The sequence below is a fragment of the Pongo abelii genome, chromosome 4 (genome assembly GCF_028885655.2).
Source record: "Pongo abelii isolate AG06213 chromosome 4, NHGRI_mPonAbe1-v2.0_pri, whole genome shotgun sequence".
Lineage (NCBI taxonomy): Eukaryota > Metazoa > Chordata > Mammalia > Primates > Hominidae > Pongo > Pongo abelii.
The window spans coordinates 137,940,533-137,953,977 of record NC_071989.2 but is presented as its reverse complement, the minus strand read 5'-3'; the positions used below and the strand labels follow the sequence as shown (position 1 = coordinate 137,953,977).

At 34.3% G+C, this 13,445-nt stretch overlaps 1 protein-coding gene across 3 annotated transcripts in view; it reads right to left on the bottom strand.

The window, feature by feature from the left end:
• The window catches only part of ADAMTS19 (ADAM metallopeptidase with thrombospondin type 1 motif 19), a 286,879-nt gene that overhangs the window by 147,877 nt on the left and 125,557 nt on the right, over positions 1-13,445 (bottom strand). For all 3 annotated transcript variants that reach the window (XM_054555896.2, XM_002815845.5, XM_054555897.2), the window contains one exon: positions 896-1,001. In XM_054555896.2, the coding sequence (XP_054411871.2) occupies positions 896-1,001 (106 nt within the window). The remainder of the gene's footprint in view (positions 1-895; positions 1,002-13,445) is intronic.

Here is a 13,445-nt window from a genome sequence, read left to right as displayed (position 1 = left end):
TATCCCAATTCACTGATGAGGAATCTAGGCCAGAAGATAACAGATAACTTAATGGAACAGTTTGTTAATGTTATGGAACAGTTTGACCTGAGTTGAATGGCTTGAGTTCAAACCCCTCACTCCAACAATTGCCATTTTAATAATTTCAGGAGGGTAAATTCTCTATATTTCTGTATTTTTCCAATAAAATGGGTACACTAATAACACATCACAAAATTGTTATGAGTACATACAAAGCACTTAAAAACGTGTCTGGCAAATATTAATAGTAAGTACTATATAAGTGTTGCTATTACTAATTATTGCTATTATTAATTTCAGTGAAATGAAAATTAGAACAATAACTACCTCTTTGGGTTTTGTATTAAATGAACTAATCTATTGAAAATGTTTATAACTGTTCCTGAGACATAGTTAATATTCAATATGTGTTAATTATATGTCTAATTTCATTGTCTTTCAAGTACATTACATCTAAATCATGAGGGTTAATTCCTTCACTTATGCCTGGTAATAACAAATACAGGTACTACCATAGGCTGGAATTACTTTCATTTGTACTAAGTGTTTGAAAAGTTTATAGCTTTGTAGTCTCAAGATTATGGAAATATTTGTATCATTTACAAATCTGTAGTGAAATCAATCATGCACTATGTAATGACTGTCTTGATAGGGATTTTAATAATGTAATAAGATTTTATTCAAAGAAGCAGGAATAGTAGCAACACTCAAAAGACATTCTTTAAATGTAGTCAGTCTTCACCCCTTCTTGTCTTCCTAGTTTTATAAAAGCTTGAAGCCCAAATTAAAAATCAAAAGATATCCAGGTAATTCAGTAACTCGAATTACAAAGTTATATGCTAACATATTTAACATAGCCATGATTTTTACTTACTTGTGACCCATTTCATGAGCAATTGTAAAAGCAAGATTCAAGCCATTGTCTTCAGCAATAATACATTTTCTCTTTTCACTACACATTCCACTCAAGTAAGCTATACCTAAAAAATACAAACATTAATCATTATATGTCTGAATGAATATGCAAATATTTATACTAGTTATTAGCAGCAGGAATGAAAATGGCAGTTGTCACGACTAAAATGTCAGTATTAATCTGTGAAATCTAGCCCTAATAAATGAAATTTTAGGGGCAAGTGTATATGTATAAGCCAGGCAAAAAAATGTTCATATCATTTTCATTTTCATATTTTAGATAAAATTATTTTACCAATTATCAAGTTCCCAAAAGGAATCATCTAAGAATATAGGTTATAAATACCAATTTCATCATCATGTAAGACAAATGAATAGTTACAACTTGGAAAATGTAATAAAACAGCAATGATTATTTTAAATATATTCAATTATTGTGAAGAACACAGTTTCAAAAAAAATTAATGCAAAATAAACTACATATAAAGCAGTCTTGAACTTATATTTACGTTTTGAATTAATACAATTGTGAAATTCTATTTATGAAATACTATGTTAACTAATATGGCATAGAGCTATCTATCATATTTAAAATACTAGAAAGATTTTATTTGAAAATTTCTTGGCTAAATGGTGTGTTGCATAGTATATGATACTGAAATATTAAGATAAATTTTAGCAAGATATTTGATCTTTTGGTTTAAATTATCAATAAAAATGGCAATATTTAAACTCCTTGATATTCTTTAGTTAAATATTTATGTTCTGTTTTACTAATGAAGACATATACTTGAATAATCATTTCAGAAAATGAATTATTACCAAGTGTAAGTTATAATGTTATTTTCAAATAACAAGTTATCATAATATCAATTATTTTTGATCCATTATATGTTCTCTGTTTCCCATATCCTTATAAAATAAATTTTAAACTCCTTTTATAGATTAAGATATTTAGGTGTAGGAAGTTCTGGTTTACCAAAGATCACATAATTACTAAACATGATGGAATGGGAATTTAATTTCACCTTTGAATCCATCTGCTGGATATTTTGTTTCTGAAAAAAATTTAATGCAGAGCTTACCCTAATTAAAGATGGTCAGCTGACTGCTTGTGACTTTTTTCTGTCTCCAGAAACAAAACATAATGGTAAGAAATAATTTAAACAAATTATTTTAATAAAATTTTAAAAGAATCACCTTGCCCATGTATGGGAAAGTTAGAAGATTCAGGGAAGAATATGAACAGATTTAGTGAAAGCTACAGCCTAAATGACAAGAGGAAGATTTTTGATGAGAAGAGAATTTCTGAATTGGGTGGAACTCCAGAAAGTCTCAAGACTGAGGCACACATGGTCTAGGGAAAAGCAATGCAGAAGGGTTGAAAATGGAGATTAGCTGAAAGTATATCTGAAGTTCTCAACAACTCATTTAAACCTTCACGCAGAATGTCAAGGCCTGTATCCACAGGCCTATCAGGAAAGTAGAGATGTAATCTTTAAGCAAAAGGTAGAATGAACATATTATTTTTAGAAATATAACTACATGAAGAAACAGCAAAAAGATGAAATACACATATGGATGCAGTTTTTTTATATCTTTACAAATTAAAATAGATTTTATAGAAATTTATCATCTACAAATAGATGAAATGACTTCTTAATGAATGGGTGGTTAGGTGGACGGATGGATGAATAGACAGATGATAAGCCCAGTTACTTCATTTGGCTTATTAAGGTAACTGAAATTACTTCAAGGTTAAATCAAGACAAAGTAGGACAGAAAGATGAAGATAAGGATACACGGAGAGGGACTGGGGAAGGGAGAAGAGGAGCGGAGAAGGAGAAAATCATATTTTTTATTATAGTTGTATTAAACAACGGATGAAATAAAAACTTTTTAAAATTTGATTTAAACATAAAAGATAACATGAATTTTAAGAGAGCTAAATCACATTAATACAACAAAGAGTGGAAAACGAAGATTTTGAGATAATTAATTTTGCATTATAATCAAATGGAAGAAGGCAGGAAGAAAGAAAAAAGGAAGGAGGGTAAAAGAAAATATCTCCTCTAAATAGAGTATTAAAAGTTACAGCATTTGAAAATAAAATAATAATTTGAGATTAAATGTCCCCCCAAAATCCTAAATTAAGCTCACTGTAATTAGCATGCTGCTACCATTGATTGGTACAAATTTTCTCTTAAGATTCCCATATATTTTGCCACTTTTTTTCACCACAGCTAGAACAGTCCCACCACCCTGTTCAGATTTAAAACTCAGCTAACATGGGTTATCATATGTCATATACCTGTTTGTCACATGGACTAGGATATATAAACATGTCACTTTAATGAGTTTTACATGTCTTCTCCAGTATCCATTCTAATACTATACTTTCCCCACATGAAAATAGTCCTGCCACTTGTTTCTAATTCTTATTTCTTCTAATTTGCATTGGCTAGGATTTCCAACATACTATTGAAATATATGGGCAATACTGAGCTCCTTATTTTTCCTTCTGAGTTTAATAGGAATGTTTACAGTTTCACAGTTGCATATGATGTTTGCTGAAGGTATTCATAGAATACCTTACTGACTTAAGGAAATAACTTTCTGATATCAGTGCATGTCTGAGTGAAGAAGGAGGCAACATGATTTGATATATAGGTCAAAGGTGACTGGAAGTTTATTAGTAGTATTTGGAAAAGGATCCAAAGATTAGAACAGCCACTTAGGGAAATATGGAAGAGCTGAGTAAGTACTACAGGAGTGCTTAATGTAATGAGTCAGAAAACATGTTGCTTCAGCTGAGGACGGAGTGCATGAGTTTGGAGAGCACTAACATAGTACTCAGTTGAGTGATATTCAACCTAGTGGCTGAAACAAAGACGAGTAAATTTCGATTCAATTTAGGTTGAGGTTTTGTAGATCACCTGTGGAGAAAGACCAAAGGTATAAAAGCTGTCAGTGAAGTTGAAAGTGAAAGAAGGCATAACACTTATAGGGATCTATGGGGAATGAGTAAAAAAGTAAGGTTAGAGGGAGCCTGATAATTTGGAGAAAAGAATACAGTAGTAAAGAGAATGCAATCATCAATGATGAAAAAGAGCAGACATTTTACAAAAAAAGGAACTTTATCAGGGAGTGAGATTTAGGGATTTAAGATTTCAGAGAAAAAGTTCTGAGACATGACTAGGTATTGTCACAAGAGTAAAGAAGGGTGCAGGTAGAGGTCATCTAGATTGAGGTCAAATCATTATTAAATAGTGTAGGGTGGACTAATAATATAAACGTGAAATTGCACATGATCAGAAAGAACTTGGGACAGTGGTAGGTGGCCAGCATCCATAGGAAATGTGGGTGAGAATCAAGATCAATCACAGCTTTAAGATGCTAAGGCTCAAAAACTTCAAGATCAGAGAGATTTCGGTTTAGAAGCACCAGTGGGGAACAGGAGGAATGTGACAAGTATACAACTTTTGTTTCTTTCTTGTTCCAGCCCTATGATACAGGGGCCTCTCTTGGAATTCTGGATTATAGAAACCCATAAACACCAGTTATAGGAAATCAATGACTATCATATGGTCATGTAAAAAAAAATATGACGATAAAGACAATAGTTTATAATATAATGACATGTTTATGCAATAAAATGTAAATGTATATAAAATATAAAATATTCAAAAACGATGAGTGCATACTTACATAGAGGTATGATTACAACTATGTATCAAAAATATCATACCATCATATATTCATATGAACAAAAAGATAGTTTTATCATGAGAAAATTAAAGTCTTATAAACATGATAATCATGTCTACGAAATTTGAATGGTAATTAGTAGAACTTCTTATAGACTAGGGTGAGGTCTGTAAGACCAAAAATGACCCAAAAGGACCCTCAAAGTGACCATCTATCTATTCCTATTCTTATTTTACTCAAGTGTAAAGTCAGAATCTTCAACTGAGACTCTGATAAATTTAAATTTCATTGTTGTTAGATTTGGAACACCAAGGGATTTTTCTTTGATTTGAAAGTTATAGAGAATGACTGTAACCACGACTAATGTAAATGACTTGCATTATTCTGTTTAAAAGCCTAGCTTTTCAGTTCAATAACCCACATGTTTGTTATTATAATAAGAGATGAGTTTAAAGGGGAAAGGAATTAACACAGATGTTATTTAAAGATAGATGCAATAGAGGCCCTTTTCAAAGCACTTTTTTTTGTTGTTTTTGTTTTGTTTTGTTTTTTGAAATGGAGACCCACTCTGTCGCCCAGGCTGAGTGCAATGGCATGATCTTGGCTCACTGCAACCTCCGCCTCCCGGTTCCAGCGAGTCTTCTGCCTCGGCCTCCCAAGTAGCTGGGATTACAGGCACCTGCCACCATACCCGGCTAATTTGTTTGTGTTTTAAGTAGAGATGGGGTTTCACCATCTTGGCCAGGCTGGTTTCGAGCTCCTGACCTCAAGTGATCCATCCACCTCAGCCTCCCAAAGTGCTGGGATTACAAACGTGAGCCACTGCACCCAGCTCGAATTATTTTTTTAATACAAAATATTCTGGAAATAAAAAGCAAACAAAAACAGCCTTCTCATTTCTTAACTAAAAATGAGTCATGTACAAGAAGTCAATTGAATCTCTCATCAGAAAACAAAACACATGCCAGATGTTATGTGACACACCTCATAAGATGATCACAGACTCCTAAAACCGTCCGGGATGCCTTTTCCAATAATGGAACTAATGAAGAAATCAGAGTTTTTATGTGATCAGATGGATGCGTTCTAACAAAAGTTAAGTCTGGCCTCCAGAAGTGCTGTTTTTAAGCACTAGCTAAGCTACCTCAGTTCAAAATCCAGGCATTCTTGGTACAAACTCCTGGCGAAGCTCCAGTTAATTACTGGTCCTATGACTGTACTCTGTGAGTCTTACTATGAGTCTTACTATTATTTGAAGCGTAACGGAAGAAAAATCATAATACATGACAAGCAGTGAAGGTGCAAAGATGCTGAGTATGACTTTAAGAGTGTGATTTTGGCTGGGTATGGTGGCTTATGCCTGTAATCCTAGCACTTTGGGAGGCCGAGGCGGATGGATCACCTGAGGTCAGGAGTTCGAGACCACCCTGGCCAACATGGTGAAACCCCGTCTCTACTAAAAATACAAAAATTAACCAGGTGTGGTGGTGCGTGCCTGTAGTTCCAGCTACTCAGGAGGCTGAGGCAGGAGAATTGCTTGAACCTGGGATGCAGAGGTTGCAGTGAGCCAAGATTGTGCCACTGCACTTCAGCCTGGGTGACAGAGCAAGACTCCATTTAAAAAAAAAAAAAAAAGTGTAATTTTAAAATGCTCATTTTAAAATCTGTTCATTAACACATAAAGATGTACATAAGATATTATGGGAGAATATAAAAGGGAAATAAGGCAGAGAAAAATGTAAGCAGGAAAGGCTTTGAGAGAGGGCAACAACTTGTTGATACCACTGAATGGGCAGGGGTTAGCCAGGGAAAGGCAGTGGGAGTTGGATGGAGTCCCTGAACAAAGGACTAAACAGGGTAAAAGGGCAAGCGATGCTTATGAAAGTTAATGTCTCTCATAGAGGTGGTGGCCTAGGGTTTTTAAGTGTGCCAACCATGTAGCACATCTCCGCATCAACACTGTATTTAGGATTTCCTCAGTAAAAGGTGTGTTAAAGGAACTGCACAGGTGAAATTGTCTGAAACAAAGACTAACATATAATGTTATCCAATGCAATCCAATAAAAATGTAATTGTGAAGAACCAAAATTCATTTTATCTACTAATAAGAAAAAAATTTGGAATGATATAAGAATGGTACCCAGATAATATGAAACCCATTTACATGATTAAATTCAAATTGGGCTTTGAACATGTTTTTCAATAATAAGTTGTCTCACTAGTTAACTAATAATCTGCCTGTTTCATTAAAAGACAAGAAGGTGATCTAGGAATGTAAAAATACTCTTACGGAAGTTATAAGTTTGGTGTCAGCGCAGTTCATTTCTATTTTTAAAAAAGGTTTCCAGATTTTCTTAAATGTTTAAGTAATTTACAACACTCTTAACAGTGCAGTTTTTATGAATACTAAGAAAAAACTGATCTAGAAAGAGAAAGGAGTATAATAAAAGTTATAATAAATCTCTGATCAAATGAGATAGAATATTGTATGGATATTAAAATGTTGTTTATGCATTCTAGCTTCATGGTAGACTGAATCCCCTTTCACTAAAAACACATAGAAATCACAAATCATAGGTAAAATACATTTTTTTGAATGTATAGCTGAGGTTGAAGAAGAAAAGATAATTCCCAGGTGCAAAATTAAAGTTTAAAAAAATTCAAATCTGGAGAGACAAAATCATGAATTGATGCTGCCACTGCCTGAGTATCAGATAAGATATATAACTGATTAAATAAATGTGTGGTTTCAAAATGTCTGTGAGTACAGGTGCTGGTGAGTAGGGGATGGAGATTCATGCCTAAATCAAAAAGCCTGAAAATGCTGTTGTTAACTACCATCAAGCATATTTGAAAATAACTTTAAGAATCTGTCACTGCAGGGAAGTATCAAGAAAATTTGGCTTGAAAAAAATCTGAGAATGCTAGAAATCAAAACCCAAAGCTACCGTGAGCACATGAACATCAGTATGAAGCTCAAGAAATACTAAACCATATATGTAACATAATATATGATCCTATTATGTGGAGATCTTTGCTAGTCCTGTGATAACAATTGAAATATGACTATGATGAGACACTTTATCACCTCAGCAAGCGTGAAGTTCTCAGAGGGGAAACATGTTTCACTGAATATGAGCTCACAAATCATAATTACAAACCAAGTAAAGAAATGTTTCCCTGTGAAGAGAGAGACCACAGATACAAAACTAGAGAAAAATGATGATGAAATACTTTTTTAACATAAAGAGAGAGAGTTTGAAGTTCACATTTACTGGGCCACCACAACCCAAATATATCTTTTTGTAAGTTAGAGAAAGAAACCACTTCATAATGATAGTTCATATACAATTATTGGTGTAATAAACAGATTTTTGAGAATAAAAACTTTCACTGATATGTGATAAAAGTTGTTCAAGTAAATACACAAATGTATAATGTATACAGTTGTAATGTACTTGTGTGTATACATATATATCCATTATACATTTGGATAACATATATGTAATTATAATGTAATTATATTTAATTACATTTAATTATATAATTACATTATATATTATATTTAATTACATTATATAATTATATTATAATTAATATAATTACAATTATAAATAACTACACTAATGTATAAATGAAAATTTAAATGTTATCTATTACAATAAGCATTAATCTGGAAAAGAACCTCAGTGAAGGAACTAGTAAAAAAAGTGCTACAAAAAAAAGGAAGCCGACCATAGAAACAAGGGGTAAATACAAGAAAACTGGCATGAAAATCTTCATAAACATTCTCAATAAAAAAAACAGTGATAGTAATAATAATGTCTAAGTTTTGAGGTGTGTGAGATTTATGCAGTGAAGGAAGTAATATAGTGAATTCAATAGCATAAAATTAGATAAAACATGAACAAATCTAAACTCTACTATTGTTCAGACTCAGGATAGAAATAACTAATTTTAGACTACGTTAATATAAGAATATGTACTTTTCAAAATGAGTACTGAAATAAAGAACTATAATTAATAACTAGCAAAATAATAGAGGGGAAAAGAAAATTTTAAAAAATCATTGCAATAGAAGTAAAAAAGAAAACAGCTGGAGAGAAAATATTGGGTAAAATGAAAATAGAAATAAAATAAAATATATTAGTAGTCCAATTAGGGTAAAAGGAACTTGCTTTAAAAACTTCTTGGATTGGGTTTAATAAAATTCCCATATATCTGGCCATAAATAACACATGTAAAGCTTAATAATTAATACAACAACAAAGAATCACCAAATAAAATAACCCCCAAAGAGCTGGCTCACAATATTAATATTTTACAAAATATATCTTGAGGTAAAAATATTATTATGCATAAAAGGAATAATTATATAAGAAGTATTTGATAGTATTTAATATATGCGTATATTGCAATTTCCTCTCAAACTAATGATAAAATTTAGATAATTCTAGTATCAATAATTGATCTTTCAATAATTGATAAATTCAATAGATGAAAAGAAAATAAAGATACAGAGAATCTAAATATTCCATCTAAAAAGTTTTATCTAATTTTCTCTCTCTCTCACACACACAGACTTTATATCTAACAATTAGAAGATTCATATAATGTTCAAACATGCATCGAACTTTTTCTAAAGTTGCCAATGCCACCAAACAACACTTACTACATATACAAAGAACAATGTCATAAAGGTAATATTCTTTGACTGCATTGCAATAAAATTAGAAATCAACATGAAAATGGTTACCCTTCCAATTCCTCCCTCTCTTCTTCCTCCTAAAAAGTGGATATTTTGGAACAGAGTTTTAAATAACGTATGGCTCAAAGAAGAGAAACTACAGTGGAAATAATAAATATTGTAGAAGTAAACGTATCCATTCATTACATAACAAAGCCAGTGGTACACAGTGTAGAGTAGTTCATAGTGTTCCAATATTCCTGTTGGGAACAACTAGGAAGGCTGGATAAAACAGAAAATAATATTTGTAAAGGAATCAGTGAACTATAGAAACAAAAAAGACTAGAAGTTTTTAAATCCTAAAAATAGGAGAGAGTCTCAAAGGTGAGCAAAATCACTAAAGGCACTTTTTCCCCGGTAGTATTTGCTGATTTTTAGCAAGAACTAGAGACTGAGAAGCTGGACTTGATCCAGAAGAGGACAATTGCAGAAGAAACAACAACAACAACAAAAAAAAAAAACCTGGGGGTGGGAGGTGCCACCCAGCACTGGATTTTACTGTCCATAAAAGGCTGGAGATTTTGATAGTTGCACAAGCTGGAGTAACAAAACTGGAGAATTGAGAAGCCATAGAGTATTCTCCTTCAAGAAAATTGCCATATTGTAAAACTGGCGTGGAATGGTATTTTAAACAGCAAAACCCCAAACCTCTGAAAAGCCAAACAGAATCTCCATGTGAACTTGTGACACAATACAGTCCCAAATTAGATCATTAGTTCCCATACTATCGTCTAGACAAAGAAAGACTAAATAATTTCTCGTATATAATAATATCATCTGGAACCTCCATTGCTGCAGAGATTTCTAAAAATTAATCATTGATTCAAAAAATACCAGGCTTGCATGAGCAGGTCAATTTGAACAAATCACGACAATAAACTGTCACCAAGGAGTGACCAAATATAGCAGTTAGCAGATGAGATTTAAAAAAAAAAAAAGGAACATCGAGTAAAAGTTAGACAAAATTGATAAAAGATGCAGAAACTCTCAAAGAATTGGGATTTATAAAAAAAATCAAACAGACATTCTTGATTTGAAAATTACAGTATTTGAGATTAGTAGATTGCGATCTCTAGCAGTAGATTATAATCAGTAGATTATATAATTACATATATAATTAGTAGTTTATAATCAGTAAATTATGATCTCAATAGATAATGTAACTGCAGATTAAACATAGGAGGAGAGATAAATAGTTTCCTGGATGGATTAGTTAATTTAAAATACCCAAATTCCAGCAACAGAGAAGAAAATAATTAGAAAATGTTTTAAAGAGGAACATAGTATACATGTGAGACACAATCACAGATGTTGCATTCTTCTAATTTGAATCTTAGAGGAAACAGACAACAAAATATGACATTTTTATTTGAAAATTAATCATTAAATGTATTTCGAAAAAAATTGTAAGGCAACACAGAATAAACAAATCTCAGCAAGGCCCAAATTCAAAACACCACATGCTGAAGAGAATGTGGAGCAGCAGGAACCGTCATTCATTGTAGATTGGAATGCAAAATGGTACAGCCACATTGGAAGGTAGTTTGGCAATTGCTTATAAAACTAAACATACTCTTACCATATGATCCAGCAATCAAACTAGTTAGTATTTACCTAAAGCAGCTGAAAATTTATGTCCATACAAAATCCTGCACATGGATGTTTATAGCAGCTTTATTCATAATGGCCAAAACTTGGAAAAGGTGAATGGATTCATAAACTGGTATCTCTATCCAACAGAATATTATTCAGTGCTAAAATGAAATGAGCTATCAAGCCATGGAAAGAGATGGAGGAAACTTAAATACACATTACTAAGTGACAGAAGCTAGTCTGAAAAGGCTATCATGATTTCAACTATATAACATTCTGAAAAAGGCAAAACTATGGCAAAAGTAAAAAGATCGGTGGATGCCAAGGATTAAGAGGGGAAGAAGGAATAAATAGGTGGAACACAGAAGATTTTTTAAGGCAGAGAAACTACTCTATATGATACCATAATGTGGATACTATTATGCATTTGTCTAAACCCATAGAATTTAAAATACCAAGACTGAATTCTAATGAAAACTGTGGACTTGGGTGATAGTAATGTGTGAATGTAAGGTCATCAATTGTAAAAATAATGTACCATTCTAGTGGTGAACGTTGATAATGGGGGAGGCTATGCATATGTGTGGACAGGGGGTGTAAGAGAAACCTCTGTACCTTACACTCAATTTTGCTATGAACCTAAGACTGCTCTGAAAAATAGTCTATAAGAAATTTAAAGGCTTGGGAAGCAACAAGCAGAATCAAACAAAACAAACAGAACAAAACACAACGCAAAACTGCTGAAAATGAAAAGGAAAAAAAGGGAATCTTAAAAGTGCCCAGGAAAAAAAGGGAACTTTACTTCAAAGTAACAACAATAAAGCTGACAGGTGTCTGCAACATCACAATACAAGCTGGAAATAATGAAATGGCATGTTTAAAGTTTTATAACAAAAAAGAATCTGCCAACCTCTAATTCTATACTATGTGAAACAACTTTTTTAAAAATAAAGGTACCATAAGAATGTTTTCCTATATACAAAAACTGTTTCTTCAGACAGAAAGAAAAATTATTGCAAATTGAAACACGGAAATGCAGGAAGAAATGAAGAACACCAGGAAGACTGGCTATATAAGTGCCATGAACAAATATTGAATACATAAAACATTAATGTTAATATCTCCCCAAATTCAAAATACATGCAACAATATGTAGTAGGGATATAGTACAAGTGTTCAAAAGTTATTTTTAAAAAAGTGTAATTGACATTAGAAAATATTTTAACATAGTCATTACAAAAAAGAACACATTAAAAATGTGTAGCCTAAAATGAAAACTGTCCTTAGGGAAGTTCATAATATACATTAGAAAGAAAAAGACTGGAGGGTGGCTGGCAAGATGGCCGAATAGGAACAGCTCCGGTCTGCAGCTCCCAGCCAGATCAACGCAGAAGGCGGGTGATTGCTGAATTTCCAACTGAGTTACCCGGCTCATCTCACTGTGGCTGGTTAGACAGCAGGTGCAGCCCACCAAGGGCAAGCAGAAGCGGGCGGGGCATTGCCTCACCTGGGAAGTTCAAGGGGTTGGGGAACTCCCTCCACTAGCCAAGGGGAGCCATGAGGGACTGTGCCTTGAGGAACGGTGCATTCCGGCCCCAAATGCCACCCTTTTCCCACTGTCTTTCCAACCCCCAGAGCAGGAGTTGCCACAGGTGCCTGCACCACCAGGGCCCTGAGTTTCAAGCACAAAACTGGGCAGCCATTTGGGCAGACACCTAACTAGCTTCAGGAGATTATTTTCATACCACAGTGGCACCTGGAATACCAGCAAGACAGAACGATTCACTCCCTGGAAAGGGGGCTGAAGCCAGGGAACCAAATGGTTTAGCTCAGCAGATCCCACCCCCATGGAGGCCAGCAAGCTAAGATCCACTGGCTTGAAATTCCTGCTGCCAGCACAGTGAGGCCAGCAAGCTAAGATCCACTGGCTTGAAATTCCTGCTGCCAGCACAGCAGTCTGAAGTCGACCTGGGATGCTCGAGCTTGGTGGAGGGAGGGGCATCCGCCATTAATGAGGCTTGAGTAGGCGGTTTACCCCTCACAGTCAGTGTAAACAAAGCTACCAGGAAGTTCAAACTCAGCATAGCCCACATCTCAGCTCTGCAAAGCCACTGTAGCCAGACTGGCTCTCTAGATTCCTCCTCTCTGGGCAGGGCATCTCTGAAAGAAAGGCAGCAGCCCCAGTCAGGGACTTATAGATCAAACTCCCATCTCCCTGTTACAGAGCACCTGGGGGAAGGCGCAGCTGTGGGTGCAGCTTCAGCAGACTTAATTGTTCCTGCCTGCGGCTCTGAAGAGAGCAGCGGATCTCCCAGCACAGTGTTTGAGCTCTTCTAAGGGACAGAGTGCCTCCTCAAGTGGGTCCCCGACACCCGTGCCTCCTGAATGGGAGACACCTCCCAGCAGTGGTTGACAGACACCTCATACAGGAGAGTTCTGGCTGGTATCTGGTGGGTGCCTC